The following is a 21,057-nucleotide window of genomic DNA, read 5'->3' as shown; positions in this document are numbered from 1 at the left end:
TCCTGTATAATGTATATTTTGTATTCTATTGCATAAACTGCATGCTAAACTATCATATTTTTTGTTTCAGGAAATATAACGTTCTTAATGACGATCATATACTTCTTTAACATCATATATGTATTAGTAACAAAATTCTTTGGAGGGCTAGCATTCATTCCGGCACTGTTCTTTGGATTCTTCGAGTTGATACCATTTTTCAGAATATCACAATGGTTCGGTTACTTGTATTATCTCTTTGTCAACGTTACGACTGTCGTTAGTCAATAGACTGATTAGCATGATGTATTATTTTCGCACTTTCAAAAAAGTTAAACGATGTAGTACTCTATTACAAAAACGAATGTGGTAAAAATATTTAAAATATACAAAATAATATGCAAAATATATAAAATATGCACAACAACATACAACCTATGTAAAATGTGCAAAATAGTATGCAAACTGTGTATAGTATGCATAGTATAAATGTATGCAAAGTAAAATTGGAAAAATGTGTCTTCGAATCCATATTACAAAGATAGGCGTGATAGAAGCGACGACCTGTCGGTCAAAAATATTGGCTCTTCCTAAAATAGATTCAAAGCATTTACTAACTTTCAAAAAAATGCAAAATAAATAGAAAGTAAGCTGAAGAAATTTAGAAATGACCTAAGGATGCAAAAGCATAACAAAAATATCACAGTTTCTAAAGGTTTTGTTGTACATACATTTACACGTGCATATAGAAAATGCAATGGTTCAATTATGCTTCAAGAATACAATGAGAATGAGACAGGATCTCTTTACAAGATACAAATATTATGACAATAGAGTGTCAAATTGATTGAACAAGTGCAAGAATGTACATAGAACATTAGATATGAAGAGTGTGTTATTAAATCGTTTGTTTTATTGCATGGTTATATGCATCTTGATGTCATTTGTCAATGCATGATGAATTGGTTGCGGTGTTTTATTGCACAATAATTGACTGTGCATGTGCCAAAACTTTATGTAAAGATTTAATAGTTATTATGTTTCTATTGGCATGTTTTGCATGTTATGTTTTGTGAACTTGCCCTCATATGTTTACTATTCAAAAAATCTCCAGAATTCGATGACATAGATATTTAAAATTTTTGAAAGTGAAAAAACAAAACACTGTGAATGGATGAATTTTATGGCATAATAAGTTATTTTCCAAATTGATTCTGGGAAATATTCATGCTATAGAGTTATTCCATATTGCTTAAGATAAATTTAGAATAGAGACGATAGTATATATAGCATTTTAGAGTGTATAAATTTACCAAAACGAAACATGTTTACATAATGACGTGGTAATATGATTATAGAATGACACAAATTTACAAATATTTCATGCTTTCTCAATTTTTCTGCTTTTTGTATTATGTTCCTTATAGCTCTCTAAAGTTTCTTTTTGTGCTCCATCTATTTAAACGATTCTCATAATTTATTGCAAAAATGAAATATAAATATGGTAATTAAAAAAATTCATTCGCTTTAATAATTTTTTATATTCAGATGCAAATTTTTGTTAAACTTTTCAGTAAATCGTCATTCTTAAGAGATTTATAGAAGTTTTGATGTTGTTTTGTCAGTATATTGTAAATTAATGAGTGACAAACTGAGAAGTTTAGTTTTGTTGTATATTTTATTACAGTTAAATCTTTTTTTAGTTTGTCCCGTCTACTAAAAGCATATTTTTTTACACTACTTTGCCATGCTTCTAATAATATTATATATACTTCTAATATTATTCTATCAAATCCTTACATAAAAGTAGAAACAAAAATACAAAAACAAGGTTAAGGTAATGTAAAAAAAAACAAATTTACAACATACAGTGCTATTGTTTGCAGTACATCAAGATATTTATTTTTAACTCTAAGATGCTATGTGATACTATCAAAGGATAAAATAGACTGAATAAAATAATTTTTTAGCGATTAGTACTAGGAAATAATATACTAGGTCTAGAAATATGTGGGCACAATTAAAAATTAATGACATGCGTCGTGGATCTTAGAGTAGACGTAAAGAATCATGGTCCAGATGTAAAGAGTTTCGAAGAGTTGTACGAGTTTTCTCTTTGGTATTTTCGTAGCTATTTTTGCTGTGTATTCAGTACATTTCAAAGTTGAGAAAATAAAATAGAAACAACCAGCAACATATAAGAAAGTTAGGGAATCGACGAAAGCTAGATAGGAAAGAAAGATAAATGAAAATAAATTATTTCTAGGGAGAACCACTTCATGTTTGTACACAAATATCAGAAAAATATGAAAAGACAAAAAAAGCTTAAGTAGCTTGCCGTGATAGCGCAGATTTTGTCCCGTTGGCTCATAGGTGACACAATTTTAGTTAAGTTTGTATTGCATTTAGGTTAGCCTGTAGTCTGTGTGATTATACGGCTGGGTTTTCATGAGAAGAGTTTGCTGCTGTGCCATCTGCATCTGTTGTGCCTTTTGGTGATGTAGAGAGACTGAAGTGGATATCAGGTACAGCACTGGTCCGAGAATACTGCAATGAGGGACTCCAGTCATAATTAGGTTTTCTTTTTCTTATTGCGTCGTCTCCTTTCGAAAGTTGGCGATCCACAAAAGATTTCTGTATGTGAGCGGTCAAACCATTTCCTCACGTCTTTCAGCCACGAGTTCTGACATGTTCCAACTGATACTACTTTGCCCTGCACATTACCTTTGGATATGATTTGGAGTAATTCATATCTTTCACCTCTCAACATATGACTTAAGTATTGCATTTTTCTCTCTTTAACTATGTTAAGTAATTCTTTTTGTTTACTCATGCACCGAAGAACCTCACCATTGGTAACTTTTTGTATTTATGGAATTCTTAGTATGGAATTCTTAGTATATATTCTTATTTTTCTTAGTATATAAATGTGTATAATATATATACATTTCAAAAGCATCTATTTTTTTTTCTGTTTCAGAGTCTATTGTCCAACTTTCACAGCCATACAGCAAAAGAGAGAAAACGTAACATCTGATCTTTCAAAATCTGAGCTATAGACTCAGGTATGATCTTGTAAAAAATGTTTTTATGTTCATGAGCGTTGTCCTCGCTTTTTCGATTCTTGACAGGATTTCTTTTTTTGGGTTACACTGGCTGTTGATATTTGCTACCAAATATTTTATGAAGTTATATAAGCATACCTGATGTTGTCTATGCTGGTTCCGTTAATCTTGATTCCACCTTGAACCTCGTCTAATGCTTTTCTGGATATAGATTCCAAATACAGATTAAATAATAGCGGTGGTAAGACGTAACTTTGTCGCACTCCTCTTCGGATTCGTATATCTTCAAGTGTTGTGTGGTCTATTTCAATTGTTGCCGTTTGGTGTTAATGTAGTTTTAAGATAATTGGCAAGTCTTGTTCGTCAATTCCAGGTGTTCTCAAAATTTTAATCATCTTTTGATGGTTAACGCAGTCAAATGCTTTTCGATAATCAATAAAACATGCATATACATTTACATTCATGTCTCTGCATCATTGTGTTAACACATTTAAGGAAAAAGAGAGCTTAATTAAGTAAAGTCTGGTATACTCATGGTGATGTTTCACAAGGTAATGGCGGTCTTGCAGGTAGGATCTCAGGATTGGGAAGTAATTGTCGGAAAGAGATTTTTGATTTTGTATCTTCTTCTTCAAATGCCATCTCCGTGGCGGAGATCGGCAATCATCATAGATATTCGGACTTTTGAGATGGCTGCTCTGAAAAGTTCATTTGATGTACATCCGTAGGTACCACTCTCTCAGGTTGCGCAGCCATGATATTCTACGCCTCCTTAAGCTTCTCTTTCCTTGGATCTTTCTCTGCATAATCAGTTGGAGCAAGGTGTATTTCTCTCCATGTGTAACATGTCCGAGATATTCAAATTTTCTTGTTTTAATTGTATTTAAAATTTCTATTTCTTTATTCATCCTTCTCAGAACCTCTTTGTTTGTGACGTGTTCTGTTCACGATTTTTTCAGAATTCTTCGATAGTTTTCGATATTCTCATAAATTTCGTCTTCTTGACGTTCGTTGTTAGACCATATTCTTTTCCATACTCCGCTATTCTGGTCACCAGTCTCTGAAGATTTTCAATATTTTTGGCTAAGATCACAGTGTCGTCCGCATATTTAATGTTGTTAATGGGAACTCCCATTTACCTTTATTCCAGCTGTTTAACCATCAAGAACTTTTTTCAGGATCTCTTTGGAGTAGGCATTAAACATAATTGGCGACAATACACATCCCTGTCTCACTCCACGTCTAATTTCAATTACTTCTGACAGCTGTTCGTCAACGCGTACTTTTGCTCACTGTTTATAGTTAAAATTTGATATGATCCTGAGGCCGCTGTTTTAGTACTAACTTTAGCATATGAAACATCAAGCTAATGGTGCGGTAATCGCTACATTCTCTTGCGTTTTTCTTTTTGGGGAGACAAATAAAAATCGACGTTAACCACTCTTTGGGTAATACGCCTGAACTATATATTTGGTTCAAGAGTGTCACTGAAACATCAATGTGCTTCTCATCTAGAATTTTTAATATTTCTATAGGAAGCTTGTTAGGTCCAGGGCTTTTCCCACTCTTCATTGTTTTTAATGCGTGTTGATGGTGATGATTTTGTATAAAAGACCATTATTCCAGGCTTTCTCAAATGCCTGAGGGAGGTCTAAGAAGATTCTGGAGCAATATTTTCTATTTTCCAGTGATTTGTGTATTTGTTGGTAAACCCAGTGAATTTTTTCAGTAGTAGCGTGTTGTGGCCATGAACATCAGGCAGTGGCAAAGGAAACTATCCGACAGGGCAGAATGGAAGAACATTGTTAAGCAGGCCAAGACTCACAAAGGGTTGTAGCGCCATTAGAAGAAGAAGAAGCGTGCTGTGGCCTAAAGCCATACTGGTAATGAGAAATTATTTATTTGTAAATTATAATTGGCTCTATTCTAGATAACAGCAGTTTTTCTAGCAGTTTTTCCAGTCTAATAGGTCTGTAGGACTTTATTTCCCTTAAAGATTTTCCGGGTTTTGAAATTAATACTATTTGCGCTAATTTCGAACCTAGAGGAAAATGTTGTGTTCTTATTATGGCGTTATACAGTTGTGTAAGATAAAGTTGAGCTTTTCTGGGTAATTACTTTTAGATTATTATAGTAATTAGGTCATGCTCTGACTCTGATCTCTACTTTAATTGCTCTTCAGAATCTTGAAATTGAATATTTAAACTTCAATTTTAAAAATTATAACTCACATATGAGTTTCCAAGCCTCGAAAATGCGTATTTTCGTATTTTTCAAATTTTAAATCGCTTATAACTGGAAAACTGTCAAATTTAGAGTTTTACTGTCAACTTAAAAAATGTTTCTCCGAGCAAAAAACGTGATTTTTGGAATTTAATTAAAAAAAAATTGTTTGAATAATTTCTGCACAAACATTTTGCCCAGCACCCTTGAGATTTGTTTAAAGGAGACATTTTTGAACAAGAATCCACAAAGAAACCGAATCAGAAACATTTTTCCTATGAGGACTGTCTTACAAAACGTACTAATCATTGAACTTTAAAAGCTATTTGATAAATAGAGATTGTGTAAGAACTTTATTATAGCGAGAAAACACCAAATGTAAACAGTCCACATATTTTCTAGTCTTAATATATTTTTTAAATAAAAAGCTTGCGGAAAAAGTCACAAAAATTTGTGACAAATACTGGGAATGTCGTTTGACAGGTGAAGGGAAAAAGTTTCTCTAAAAAGCTTACACCACTAAGATTGGTTAGAGAATAACACGAATTTAAATCGATACTAAAAAATATAATTTTCTAGTTAGTATTTATTTATACAATTTAAATATTAAACATATCTTAACTGAGATGTTCATTTCAAAGACTAATACGGTTGAATAGAGTTGTTATATCAAGATATAATAAAACCAGTTGGAAAAGTTTATCTTGTTTGTTTCTGAATAAGATGCTTAATACACAAACATACTGCAGGAACTTTGTTCCTGGAAAATAAAATTATTTGCTTGACCTAGAAAATTGTCCAGTAATTTTTTACTAGAATATTATATGAACGATTGAAGTTACTTTAAATTTAATGTTTGAAATCAGTTTTGATTACCGAGCTGGAAATGCAGGTCAACTTCAGATACACATATACATACATACATACAGATCAACAGATTTTTAATCATATTTGTAATTAATTGCCATTAAATTTTAGTACATAATATAGAACTGCCACAGAAAATAATTGATTGGTTGATTATATATTACAATAAGATCTTTGAAGAAAAGCTATGTATTTGGTGTATCAAAAAATGTTTAAAATTGTTATGAATGCAATATGTCCATTGGAATATTGTTTATTCGATATGATCTAGTAGTTGCGTCTCTCTTTTTTAATAAATCTTGCTTTATTTGATAGCAATATTAGATAGGTTTATTATGTATTTATTTATTTTATTTATTGAAATATAATTTTAATGAAATGTGTTTTAGTTATTTTTATCACTTTTAACCCAATTTAATCGATAATAACGTATGGTCCTAAAGTTTTGGGAAAAATTTCAAAAGCATATAACTCTGACCACAATAATCTTATATTTTTATTAAATTATTCAACAATTTAACTTAACTATCCTTATTATAAATCAAAATTCAAATGACAGACAAGGGACCATTATTTTCGATTTGCCTAATAATTCCCCTGACACGTTGCATCATCCTTTGGACGACCTCGGCGTCAATTTCTCTAATTTTTGTATATATGCGGCGTCTTAACTGTTCCTGATTTTGTGCTTACCATCCGTTATTATAGACTTTCCGACTTAATATTTCCCAGAACTCTTCAATTGGACGAGCCTGAGGTAGGTTGGGGGGATTGTCTGCTTTCGGTACAAAGGTAATGTTGTTAGTTTCGTATCAGTCCCTTGTGATCCTCGCGTAATGACATGAAGCAAGATCTGGCCAAAAGACTATTTGATCATTTGCATGATGTGTGTTCACAAACTGAAGGAATTTAGAGAGACATCTTTGAATTTAAATATTTGCGTTTAAGGCTTCGCCTCGAACAACACCAATGTAGGGCTGTGAGATAAAGCCAGCCGCAGAAATTGCACACCATAATAAAAAATTTTGTCCCCAAATTTTTTCTTACTTTTGAATTTTATTTCATCAGGTACATTTTCGTAATCTTTTGTGTAAAACTCATCGTTACCCTTTATCTCAGAGTTGGACAAAGTAAAATATTTTTCATCGTCCATCACGATCAACTTGTTGACGAAATGCACTCGCCTTAATGCGCGGCAACATCTCGGAATTCTCTCTAATTGATCCTCTGTGTATTTTGGAGCTTTCCTTCTTTTCTGGTAGATAATATTGTTACTCGATAGGGTCATGTATACTGTAGTCTTTCCAACATGAAATCTTCTGGCCAGTTTTCGCTGTGAGACCCCAATTTTGTTCTTCGCTGCTTCAATCAGTCTTGCCTCTCTTATATGGTTTAAAATCCGTGGTCGGCCACTTTTACGCAAGTTAACACATGATATCCCTCCTTCACATTCTCTGATTGTGCGATAAATTGTCGATTTGCTTATGTTTTGATCTCGATAAATATTAACAATATCTCGTTTCGACATTCGCCCAACCATATTATAAACACCTCGACGAATATCAATTTTATAAGACATTTTGCAGAGCACAAACCAAAATATTCTGCTTTGTATATTAAATGTCAATAACTGATGACATTTTAATTTCATGGCCTTCTTTGTTAAATGCATTTTGTTTCTCAATCAGACCAGGTGAAATTTTTCCAAAAACTTTAAGACTATACGTTAATCCAATTCAACTGCGAATTCATTGCGCGACATACAGAATAAGTTTTTAATGCGACATTGGTCGATAATTACATTATGGTCTGAAATATCCAAAAAACTTATGTAGAAAAAATGTAGACAATACTATTTTCCAGGCTTGCAAACATACAATTTTTTTAAGAAGACATTATCAAAAGAAACTCCACCTGTATTGATATGGAGTGAATTGAGTAGCTCTAAACCGATGCAGCCAGTCCCAAGTTCGGATAAAAGACGAGGGACATAGGAGTAAACCTCTAAAAAAAAACCAGGGTTCAGCTGACCCAGCTGATAGCACCCTGTGAGCGTCCCTGCCTGGTGTACAGATCAAAACCGGTCAACGGTCTGAAGAGCAGAGGATGACTGGAAAAGTCACAATGGTCGAGAGGGCGGAAGAACCAACAGCGTCTGATCCAGAATGGGCGGCTGAAGAAAAGGTCCTAAAAACGGGGGTTGTGGCATTAGGAATTAGCAACCTAACACACAGAAAAACGTAAGGGTAAGAAAAACGAAAATCAGTCTTATTAAAGCTCAACCAAAAATCAAAACGAAGAAAATATAGAACATTCATATATGCAACGTGAAATATACAAGGATGGAACAAGAAGACGACGGAAGTGATCAAGATCATAGTCACCACTGGAGTGGAGTTAATAAGGAATATAGAGCAAAGGCAGGAGTGGGAAAAATTAGTGGAAGAACAGGGTTAGAACATGCGAACTAATTAACGAGAGGGTAATTTAACTGCGTATAGACATTTATGGTAAACAGACAGTGATACTCGGAGTATATGCACCAACAGACGATTCTCTGAGAGTAGAAAAAAAAATTTCAGGAAATAACTTTAACACCAAATAGAGTGGAGAGTGCTCAAGAGCATAATGGACAAAAATTAGAGAGGCCTATTTCCAGCAGTGGACGAAAAGGGCTAGGTGATGATGATGATTGATGTGACAGTTGTGTATACATGGGTATTATATTCTCTCGCTAATAAGAATATACCGCTCTTGGAATTTAGAAGGCAAATCTTTAAATAAAGTCAATTGCCAATCTAAAAAATCTTGGTCGACCCTCATTGCAAAAGTTATATTAAAAACATGTTCCACAGTCAGTAAAAAAATATCCTATAGGTCATTTTTTGGAAAGAACTAACAAAGGAAAACAGAAAATGTGCAATATGTAAGATCAATGGAAGAAAACAATGCATCAACTGTATTATATATATAATTTATGGTAAAATGGCATTCGTAAATATATTGAATTTAATGTAAATTAATGCCTATTTTCAATAAAATATGTTTTTGATAATTAACCGTTTTTTTTATGGCGTATGCTACGATCCCCATTTGGGACACTAAAAAAACACGAAAAAATTGACAAAATGCCAATTTTAAAATTTTATTCAATAAACTATATATCTTTTTAGACAAAAAGGCAAATTTTTAACACAAAAAATAAAAGAAAAAAAAAATTGGTAAAGAATGGGTTAATAGAGGTTTTTTCTGCAAAAAATTGTAAAATCTAGAAAATCAAGAATTTTGATGATATCTTCGGGCCACTATATTGGTTGTCCTGTAGATAGAAAGTATGAATTATTTTATTGTGACAATCGAAGTAGGTTTGTCCCTTTTGTTGTAGCTAGTCGTGATACTTATACAGTATTTTTGGCATTCCAGTCGCTTGCTCCAAAGAAATGCGAGCCAAGGGTTAGGAGGCAGCTGCTATATTTTTTAACTAAGATGTTATATGTAGGAGGTGAGTTATTATCTGCGACAGTTAATCTTCATAAGAACGGTTCTATTATGATTAAATTATTCTGAATTTTAGGTTTGGTTTTTAACATACTGACATGCGTAAATGATTATCAGCTAGGTGTTAATAATTTTCTCGAAAAAATACATAAAAAATCTATTCTTACCTCTTCTTTGATCCTCTCCGATGTAAGAAGAACTGCTAGTGCTAATAAAATGGAAACTGAAGTATGTGCGAGCAAAGCCCAATTATCCGCCATCTGATACAACCAAATGTACACTGCGAAATTAATAATTAAAATCCCTATGACGCAAATTTGGTCGGCAGCTAAAGCTGTACCATAGGCGTACTCCAAATGGTAGACACATTGGGAGAGCATGTTATGTAGATACTTGTATTTCGAAACAGTCTCAAGATCCATAGGTTTCTTTGCCGGTTCGAGATAATTGCCAACGATCTTTTCCTGTACAAGCGACTGATTTAGTTCTGAGAAATTGTGGATGATCTTCGCCGAAAAGTAAATATATAAAGACAGAGGAAATGTGTGCCATATAGCCAAAAAACCGAGTGACAATGCAGCAAAAAAACCTTTTTTGGAATTTCTAATGTCTGGAACAAATATTCCCATAACTATACAGGCCGAAAGAAATATGTACATAGCAGCTAACAAGAACGATAAAAAAATTGGTAGTATCGTCCATACAAGAATATTATACCAGAAACTACGACGTTTACCAAAATTTAGTTCCTCCTTTTTTTGGTCATATGTATGTAAAATATTTATAAGTGACGGTAATTTTTTGGCATCCCGCCAAAAAGCAAGCAGACAAATCACAGATCTGGCTGAACTGAATAGAACAACTGCCTGAAGACTTCTCTCTTGGACCGTTTCCACGTGAAATACAGCTCCAGAATAGATCACCAAACAACCAATACAAGTCGTAAAAATAACAGTGGAATAAACAACAGACATGCCGAAACGTTTCACCTTAAGATTCTTCGGATCTGCACTTAAAATGTAGTCCAAGGGGAAGACTCCCAAAATTTTTAGAATCAGTACCCATGGTCTGAAGTAGTAATAAAAATAACGCATGGTAAAAATATTTTTGGCACTCGACAGCACTGAACACTTTGATATTGACGAGCGATCGATGGGTGACTAAATATTATATTTATCTGTTTATAAATTTGTGTCGGTCGTGTACCATATGTTTTGGCAGCTGCTCACCTGATTGGGGTTTTTATTTTACATCAAAATATAATTTACTCATTGGTGTTCTGGAATGGTTAACGATTTAAGATACTTTTATTCGTGGTGATGGTTATAAACTAATAATTGGATTGCAAGCTGATAAAATCCTAAATTATTATATTGTAATATTGTAAAGATACTCTATTCTTTTACTAAAACAGGATGAAATACTTGTGTTTTTGTGTCAAGTGTATTTGCTAGAAGACGAAAGTGTAAATCTTTACCAAAGATGCTTAAATAAATATTGATATATTTAATAAATATGATTAGTGATTATGCAACGGGATCCGACGCATCAATACGACAATAATATTTTAATCTGTTTAATCTAAACTTTTATAACAAATAAGTCACTTTTGGAGAGTCGCTGAACTTTATGCGTAAAGACGTCTTATGAAATCGACCTACTTATAATAAAACCAGCATAAATCTAGTTTGGCAATTTATTTGTTGGGAAAGCTCAAGTTTTGTATTATATTTTTTACCGATTTCAGATCGGAACACATCAATATTTAAATTATTGTCAAAGAAATGACAATAATGTTTTAATATCTCTTTTGATTATACAATTTGTGGTGGCAGGAATAAATTAAATTAGACAAAGAAAACTTTAATACCGAATAAAACAATCAATGATTCTTCTCAGGTTTTTTCATGACACTAAAATATTATATAAGGTTAGCTCAAACATCTTGGACTTTAAAAAGTTCAGTAATGTCTTCATTTAGCAATTCATCTTCAAAATTGTCTTAATTTATATATAGCAATCGTTGTCAGGGGCAAGTTTGCTCAGGGGTTGTCTGAGAGACTGTAAGCAGCCCTAAATATAGTTGACGACTGGTGTAAACAAGAGAGACTGATGATCAATGCTCAGAGAACACAAATCGTCAACTTCACAAAAAAAAATAGCACTACAAGGCCTAAAACCACCGGTGCTGGGATGAACAGAGTTTTGCCAAAAAAACAAAATACCTTGGGATGTATTTTGATAATAGGCTTACATGGAATACTCACATTCTGAAAACCACATAGAAATCTACTATGTCCCTGGGCAGATGTAAAAGAATGTGCGGTACGAATGGGAGACTTAACTCCAAAATTACTCTACGGTTATACACAAGGGTTACTAGACCCATGATAACCTATGGCTCGGTGACGTGGTGGACAAAGACGCAGCAAGTGGAAGCAATAAGGCTGCTAGGTAATACACATATTACGGAGACCATAAAAAACTCCTATTGGATCGTTGGAAGTCCTCCGAAATCTACCACCACTTTTTATCATTATACAGGGCGAAGCCAGATCATTTCCGAGGAAACGAGGGTCATAAGGGCAATAAGAAAGCAGATGAAATGGCCAAACAAGGCTCATCAATGCCATTCATTGATTCTGTAAAATTTCTTGGTATTTTTATAGACAACAACCTTAAATGGTCCCTTCATATCGATTAAATAAAAAACTAGTCTCACCCTGCTATGCAATAAGACCTGTTTTGAAAAAAATCAATTTAGTATCTTTCAAAATAACATATTTTTCTTTGTTCGAGTCTCATCTTTAATATGGTCTTTCTTTTTGGGGTTCTAGTACAGCTGCCTAATTTGATATTATTTTTAAATTACAAAAAAGGGTAATGCGGTATCTCTTTGGCCTCAGTAAAGAAACACATTACAGAAGAAACTTCAAAAATCACGGGATTGTAACCCTTCCCTCTTTATATATTCTAGAGACTGATTGCTTAATTCGTAAACACTTACATGTTTTTCTAGCAAGACCTAATCATTGCTACTTCACCAGAAATTCAACCTTTGATATGTATTTACAGATCCCTTCCACTGAGTTATTAAATAAATCTCTATTATATTCATTTGATCAAATAAAAGGTAGATATCGAGCACAGTTTTATTAATTTAATCTTGTCCAAGTACTTTCGCTCCCTAGAGCATCTTCAGGGGCATTTCGTCAATTGCGGCCTATCCAAAAAAGGGCTGCAATTTACGAAATGCCCCTGAAGATGCTTTAGGGAGCGAAAGTACTTGGGCAAGATTAAATTAATAAACCTGTGCTCGATATCTGCCTTTTATTTAATCAAAATTCATTTATTCGACCATTCAACCTTATATCAATTTATATTATATTTGGCAAAAAAAATTATACGACCATCTCCCTTTGCAACTTAGACCTATAACTTCTTTTCTTAAGTTCCGTAAATTGACAAAAGCGTAATAATATCTATCTGAAAGACCATACTATTCAGTAGAAGAGTTTATTAACGAATAACTAAGAAATTACAGTACGTTTGGGTACAAGCAATTAATTAACTTATTCGTAAACTAGTTCGTTTATTAAATTTTAGTAAATTTTAAATTATTATTGTTATTTTTTTGACTTTTTATAAGCTTTATCCATAAAATTGTACAATTTTCAGTGACAATAAAGCATATTTCTATTCTATTCTGATCTATTGCTCCTGGCCCAATTACTATCCTCTAGTCTGATGGGTGGAGAGCGGATAATTGGTCTTTTTAGTTTTTTTTTGTAGCTTTCTATAGAGAAATATCAGTTAAATTATCATCTCTAAATTTTTTAGGTATGAATTAATTGTTTCATTCTTAAGTTGTTGGATTTCTCTTTTGAGTTCTTCAAGAAGACGACCAATAGTCAGAAATACGTATATTATACGGTTGCCTTTCCTCTTGTACACATATTTTTTATGGTTATTTTTTACTTGTTGCGAGCTATGCCAATAAGCCAATAACTACTAACTTAGTATATATAACTATATATATATATATATATATATATATATATATATATATATATATATATATATATATATATATATATATATATATATATATATATATGTTATATTTCGAATATTTCACGTGATCTTTTTTAACAAACTAAATCAGAACAATTTGTTTATCATTGTTTACCAAACTTATAACTGCCACTTGTTTCTAATACTTGAAAATCGCCAATGTAATCAATTAAGATACCGGGATGTCTGTATACAAATTGTTTCATTTATTGAACGCTATCAATTTGATAAGGTTTGGAGAATGGTTTACATACCAACCTGCAATAGAAATAAACGATGTGTCAGTAATTTTAAAATTACTGTTACTTAAAGGAGAGTAACCTGACTGTTCAAATTAATACACATGAAATGGAAGAGTTTTCATACAAAACTTATAGAGTAACAAATAAAAGACCTACTTGTAATTTTCATTTATTTTGTTTATAAAGATTTCTAATTTAGAATTGTAAAATGTTGCCTAGATCAATACGTTGATATAGTGAATTGTATTGATCATGAAGAGGGGTGAAACTATAGTTTATATTGTATTGTTCATCATCATTATCATCATCATCATCAATATCATCATAATCATCATGATAATGATCAACTTGTACGCGTCTACTGCTGGACATAGGTCTCCATCAGCTCTTTTCATTTGTCCCTGTCGATGTCGAAATATTACGATTTAGCACCAGATTAGTCATTATTTTCGTCTTGTTCATATTATTCTTTAGTTCGACCTCCAAGAAAGCGTGATAAAATTTTTCCAACATTAATATTGTCCCTTTATATGACCGGCTATAGAGGCCATTTATGATTATATCAAACTTGTTCAGATCTGCCTTCTTACAAGTATGTTCTAAAAGTGGCATGAATAGCTTTGAAAGAAACGATAACTTCTTGGTGTATACAGAATTTATTTATTTCTTGTTCAGTTAGTCTTACGCTAGCCGCGACATTTTGGTAGATATGTTAGATTATGTTGATATAGTGATGGTCCATTCATCCATCATCATGAAGATTAGATCGAAAACTTCAAAAAACGGTATAGAATACGATTTTTGCAGATAAGTGGAGAGAAATTGAGTGCAGATGAGTCTAAGGTATCTGAATGTATTCAAAATTTGAGCAAAAAGATTACAGAATTAAACCTCATTCCTAAACAAATTTATAACGCTGATGAAAGTGGTCTAAACTGGCGGCAACTTCCAATTCAGACATTTGTCGCTCAGACGAAAAAAAAAAATTTTTGGTAAAAAACTTCAGAAAGAACTTCTCACTCTAATGGTATGCGTGAATGCATCAGGATCCCACAAATTGAAATGGCTAATCGTGGGTTAGTCCAAAAAACCTCGTGCATTTAAAAATGTTAAAATTGAGAAGCTCTATCAATTACGTACATGTGGCAAAGCCGTGCCTAGGTGACAAGAGAATTTTTTCTAGATTGGTACAATAACAGCTTTATCCCACAAGTTAAAGATGAGCTAAGAAAAAAGAAACTGCCAGTGAAAGCCCTCCCATTTTTAGATAATGCTGCAGGATATCCTGATAAGGACGAATTAAAAATCAAAACAAAATTGATTTAGCCCATGCATCAAAACGTTATTAAATTTCTCACGGCACACTACAAGAAACAACTCCTTGTGTATATTGTAAGTCAAACTAATACTGACATCACTTTAATTTTGAAAAACTTTAACATCAAGGATGCGATTATCAATACTGCGTTTGCCTAGCAGCAAATCAAGCCTAATACACTAATTAAATCGTGGAAGAATATTAAGCTCAACAACCCACTCCTTTCAAAAGAAGTTAACAAACAATCCAATGACCAATCTGTGTAAGTTGTACTAGATGCTGCACTTCAAATTTGCAACGATATGACTAATTCATCAGAATCAAGAAAAGCTTTACAAGAGTGGATTTTAGATGACAGTCTTAATGCTGACTTAACAGATGAAGAAATAATTTAAAAAAATGACAGAATCTGATGAACACGTGACCCAGGAAGCACAGGATGAAAAATCTTTCACCGTCAACTGTGGTGATGCTATATTGGCTGCAAACATTTTGATGTGTTGGTGTGAGGAGAGAGCATATGACTTTAAAAAAATTTTGATTTTAAAGGAGATACAAGAACAAGCAAAGACAGACTGTATAAATAAAAAAAAAACCAAAGACAATTACAGATTTTTTCAAAGTGTGAGCATTTACATACGTCATACATACATTAAATTTATTAGCTTCCACATTTCTTTTAAAAAACATGTTTTAGTTAGCCGAAATGGGTGTTTCATTTGCGAATTAATCTGGGTACCGTTTTACTCATAAAATTTAAGAATATTGTAGGCTACTGCTAGCAAAACAATGCCAAATATATAATTTCGGTAATCCGGACACTTTAATAATCCGACACCCCTTTGATCCCATACTTGTCGGATTATCAAGGTACAACTGTATTCGGTTACATCTTTTCCTCCAGATCCATCCATATTAGATTTTCTATTGCCTAACTCTGAATCCATGTCAAAGTTCTCTTCTATTACTATATAATTTGGGTAAATGTTTTATTTTATTTCTAAGATGCCTTTTCACCTAAATTTATTTATTTTTACTGTACAATATAGTACTGTTTAAAAAATTATACGAAACTGGAACCATTATATCAATTAAAAGATACATTTAAGACTTGATTCTCAACGTACAAAAACTATCTAAATCAATATCACTTTACAGGATATGCGTAAATAAAAAAAATAACACAATCGCGTCATTCTAGTACTCTACAAAAAAATAACAATAAAATGGAAAGATTCTTTGAAAAGTTATCATATAATTAATTACAGTTATCGATAACGAGATAAGACAAAGTGTATACTTAATGGATAAGATAATTATATCGAGATTTTAGTAACGATCAATCAGATATGGTAGTTGTGAGAACCAAATGTTCGGTACAAATACGATGTTTGAACGTGGAAATCTGGATTTTTCGAAAGAGTAAATAAAATATACCTCAGTGAATTTGGACAATAAAGAAGTGTATAAATAGAGTAAATTTGGACAAAATGTAAAGTGATGAAGATGAATTTACGTAAACCTTGTGCGGTATTTGGACAATATTGACAGTTGGTTTTTTAGAACATTTAACGAGTGGTTTTTCTAAATTTGCAGGTAAGCAAATAATTTGTTTTTTTAAATAATTTATTATGATAAAAATACGATTTATGCAGAAAAAATTTTTGATACAAAATGATAAAATAAATAACTTATCTAAAGTTAATCACGAACAGTAATGCATCCAGCCGCAAAAAGATGCAAAAAAGTTTACCACTTTTACCCCCACTCGTAGAGGGGTAGAAACTCAAAAAAATCGATTTACCAAGAACCTGTAACCAGTAAATAAAAACTGTAGTTGAGATGATTTTGAACATGATGAACCATCGCACGTCACGGGAAATGCCTCAAAGAAAGTGGTTGAGTGTAATTTGCAGCAGATGGGTAGTTTTGAAAAACGTACTAGTGTAATTGAAAAAGAGCAGATGTAAATGTTTTAGAACGTTTGTAATGCTAACGTTTAAAGATTAGGCGCTAGTTATTAAAACTTTACACTGGCCCGATAATTTAAGGAATAAATTGTATTGATCCCATAAGAGTCATAAAAATTGGCTAAAATCGCGCCACGTTTATTTATTTAACGCCTATATAAAAACTTAGTTAATTTGCGGCAAAATACAAAAACTGCGAACAAAAACTGCTCTCTTTATCTTTAAGACGCATCCTGATTTTTGTTGATATGACATTTGGATCAAAAGATATCGAACTTTTTCCGTCGAGCTGATACAAATTTTATTGAACATTGATTTCGCACGCGTAACTGGCATGAAAAATTGTCGATCGCTTCAAGCGTTGTTCCTGAGACAACGGTTTATTCTACACAGAAAATGATAATAAACATTTTTGTTCAAAATTAGCACTAAAAAACAATAAGTCAGCAGGTCCGGACAATGTACCCTGCGAAATATTAAAGATCCTATGTAAATCAGACAAACAGTTTCTTGATAATCTAGTTGAACTTTTTAACAACATAAATAATAGCGGTAAAATCCCGGAGAACTGGCTGCAGTCAACATTTATTACAATGCCGAAGAAACCAAATGCCCAGATCTGTGATGACTACCGGCTTATAAGCTTGATCAATCATGTCACTAAAGCGTTCACTAAGATCATTGATAGAAGAATATATGATAATGTGAGTCAAATATTGATAGATCGCAGTTTGGCTTTCGGAAAACACTTGGAACTAGAGAAGCAATTTTCGCTTTCCAGGTGCTTATACAGCGGTGTAAACACGTTGATAAGGACGTGTATTTGTGCTTTGTGGATTTTAGAAAAGCATTTGACAATGTCAATCATGAGCAATTGATAGATATTCTGCGAAAGACAGGTATTGACGACGAGGATATTCAAATTGTGGCAAACCTATACTGGGGTCAAACAGCAAGAGTAAAAATTGGCAACGAACTCACTGAAAGTGTGCAGATCAAAAGAGGTGTCCGTCAGGGGTGTATATTATCCCCATTCCTATTCAATATTTATTCCGAAGAAATATTTAACAAATGTATGGAAAATGCAAATGAGGACATAAAAATAAACGGCGAGTTAACGAACAATATAAGATATGCCGACGACACGGTGATCCTTGCCAGTACCATAGACGAATTACAACAGGTGATGGAAAGAGTTTATTCAGTTAGTGAGGAATACGGCCTGAGCCTCAACTTCAAGAAGACAAAGTGGATGCTGATAAGCAGGAAGCAACAGCCTGCTCGACAGTTACGGATAAGTAACATACTAATTGACCATGTAGAATCTTATGTGTACCTTATGTAAAACTACGTCTAGTTAAATGCTACATTTTTCCGATCTTACTGTATGGTGTGGAGGCCTGGACGCTGACGGAGACGCTCACGAGAAAACTAGAAGCATTCGAAATGTGGGTGTACCGACGCATTCTTCGTATATCCTGGACCGAACATGTCACCAACATAGAGGTAATTCAAAGAATCGGAAAGGAGAAAGAAATCGTGAATACAATTAAACAAAGAAAGCTTAAATATGTAGGTCACATATTAAGACACGATAAGTACCGTCTACTGCAATTGATTGTCCAGGGAAAAATAGACAGTAAGCGAGGGCCAGGCAGGAGAAGACACTCGTTGCTCCAAAATTTGAGGAAGTGGTTCGGGCTCACATCGGTCGAACTATTCAGAAGCGCCGCAAACAAGATCAGAATTGCGATGTTAATAGCCAACGTTTGCAACGGACAGGGCACTTGAAGAAGAAGAAGAAGTTCAAAATTATCTTAGCTACATTTTTTATTTAAAATATTTTTTTCCATGGCGTACAGATTCTTGGTAAATCGATTTTTTTCCGTTTTCCCCCATCTACGAGGGGAGTTTTAGGATAAAGCCTGAGGGTAAAAGTAGTAAACCTTTTTTAATCTTTTTTGGAGACCTAAAATTAACATCCTCAGCAAAATTCAGCTTGTCAGTATAATTTTTAGAGGTTCAATGGCATTTTCATCTCTGACTGCTAAATTATTACGTGGTTTTGTGTTCCAACAAATTAAAATGCAACAATGCATGATAAAAAATCAATTAGTAAAAACTAGTGACTATCGATAATGATCACGATTATCGATTATTTTATCAGTTTGTTGATATTACAATAAAATCATTTTGCTGGAATACACCTAAAATATCTATACGATTATTTAGAACCTATGACAAATGTTTAAAGTGCAAATTCTTAAAGTTTACTCAATTATGCATTATCATTTAATAATTTTAATTAAAAGCAGGTGATCTATCTTTATCGACAAGAGTTTGCGTTAGAATTCTACTTAATAATGATTATCAATTGATGAGTTAATATATGTTACTATCATCACCAAACTTTTTTTAATCCACTACTGCATATACACCTTCTCTTTATAGAAAATTCCCTTCTTCTTCTTCTTCCTTCTTATATGTAGGCCTTAGAGCCTATTTCTTTTTCAATATTAGCCTCCTAAATTGTTTAAATTATCGCACCATCTTTTTCTTGATCTGCCAATACTTCTTCGTCCATTTGGTGACTTATCTCGTGCTATTCGTACTATCGTATCCTCTGCCATTCTACTAATGTGTTCGTTTCACTCCTGTTTCCGTTTTTGTCACTCATCCATTTATGTCTTCTATATTGCATGATCTTCTTATTTTTTTATTTCTCTTCCTATCCAACAGACTTTTTTGATCTCTGTTGTTTCTAGTAGTCGTCTCGTTTTAGATGTGTCAGGTCTTGTCTCCGCCGTGTATGGTATATAGGTCTAATTGCTGCTTTATAGATTCTTGTTTTTGTGTCATGTCTTTGGTGTTTGTTCTTCCAGATTGCGTCATTAAGAAATCCCGCTACTATATTTGCTTTTAAGCTTTGCTGTCGTGCTTCTTCTTCAACATCTCCCTAACTAGTTATATCTATTCCCAGATATCTAAACCTTGCTTTCTGCTTTATTATTTTTCCATGAATTTCGATTTTACATCATAGTGGGTATTTAGATGTTGTCATACATTTGGTTTTTTTCTGCTGATATTATCATATTGTATTTCTTGGCTGTTGTATTGAAGATATGAGTTAATCTTTGGAGCTCTTTGTGTATTCTGTCTCGGCGATTAATGCGGCGTCCTCTGCATAACATAATGTTTAATTTCTTTGTTCCCCATTTTGTAACCATAACCTTTACGTACTGCTTGTATTATTTCGTCCATTATTAAATTAAAGAGCAGTGGACTTAACAAGTCACCCTGTCTGACTCCGCTTTGTACTGGTATACACTGTGTTAGTTTTTCATTTAACTTTGCCTGTATTTGATTTCGATCGTTTGTGTAATATTGATTAGTATGTTTCTTTTATACAGTAGGTGTAAGACGTCTTCGACTTGGATGCGATCGAAAGCCTTTGTCAGGTCTATAAAACATAGATATGCTGGTTTATTGGACTCGATGGCCTTTTCTGTGATTTGTCTTAGTACACCTTGTATCACTTCAATTCTGCCATTTCTTTTCATTGGTTTCTTATAAATCTTCTTATTTGTTTTTGTGTACCGTAGAAGTCGTTTTCCATCCTTTTTGTAAGCTGTTCTTAGTGTTCATTTTTTATTCTTCTTACCAACTGCTTTGTTTCATTTCGTATTTTTCTATAGGTGTCTCGGGATTCTGGAGTATTTGATGTTTTGTACTTCGTGTAGGCCTCTCGTTTCTCTGTGCATTTCTCTTTTATTTCTTTTCTGAACCATGGTGTATTGTTGTTGTTTCTTTTGTTCAGTATG

General features: G+C 33.0%; 3 protein-coding genes across 5 annotated transcripts in view; 2 read left to right on the top strand and 1 right to left on the bottom strand.

Moving 5' to 3' along the window:
- LOC140434038 (uncharacterized) overlaps nt 1-6,517 on the top strand; it is a 29,390-nt gene extending 22,873 nt beyond the window's left edge. The window contains exon 3 of the mRNA XM_072522024.1: nt 71-6,517. Coding sequence (XP_072378125.1) covers nt 71-270 — 200 coding nt within the window. The 3' untranslated portion in view covers nt 271-6,517. The remainder of the gene's footprint in view (nt 1-70) is intronic.
- Nucleotides 1-10,774, bottom strand: part of LOC140434040 (uncharacterized) — an 83,143-nt gene extending 72,369 nt beyond the window's left edge. The window contains exon 1 of the mRNA XM_072522028.1: nt 9,800-10,774. Within this exon, the coding sequence (XP_072378129.1) occupies nt 9,800-10,726 (927 nt within the window). The 5' untranslated portion in view covers nt 10,727-10,774. The remainder of the gene's footprint in view (nt 1-9,799) is intronic.
- A 5,824-nt stretch (nt 10,775-16,598) lies between these two features.
- LOC140434037 (adenylate cyclase type 2-like) overlaps nt 16,599-21,057 on the top strand; it is a 53,703-nt gene continuing 49,244 nt past the window's right edge. For all 3 annotated transcript variants that reach the window (XM_072522022.1, XM_072522023.1, XM_072522021.1), the window contains exon 1: nt 16,599-16,862. The gene's annotated coding sequence lies outside the window, so the exon portion shown is untranslated. The remainder of the gene's footprint in view (nt 16,863-21,057) is intronic.

Source organism: Diabrotica undecimpunctata, chromosome 2 (genome assembly GCF_040954645.1).
Source record: "Diabrotica undecimpunctata isolate CICGRU chromosome 2, icDiaUnde3, whole genome shotgun sequence".
Taxonomy (NCBI): Eukaryota; Metazoa; Arthropoda; class Insecta; order Coleoptera; family Chrysomelidae; genus Diabrotica; species Diabrotica undecimpunctata.
The sequence above is the reverse complement of the archived record's forward strand: the minus strand, read 5'-3'. Positions and strand labels throughout refer to the sequence as shown.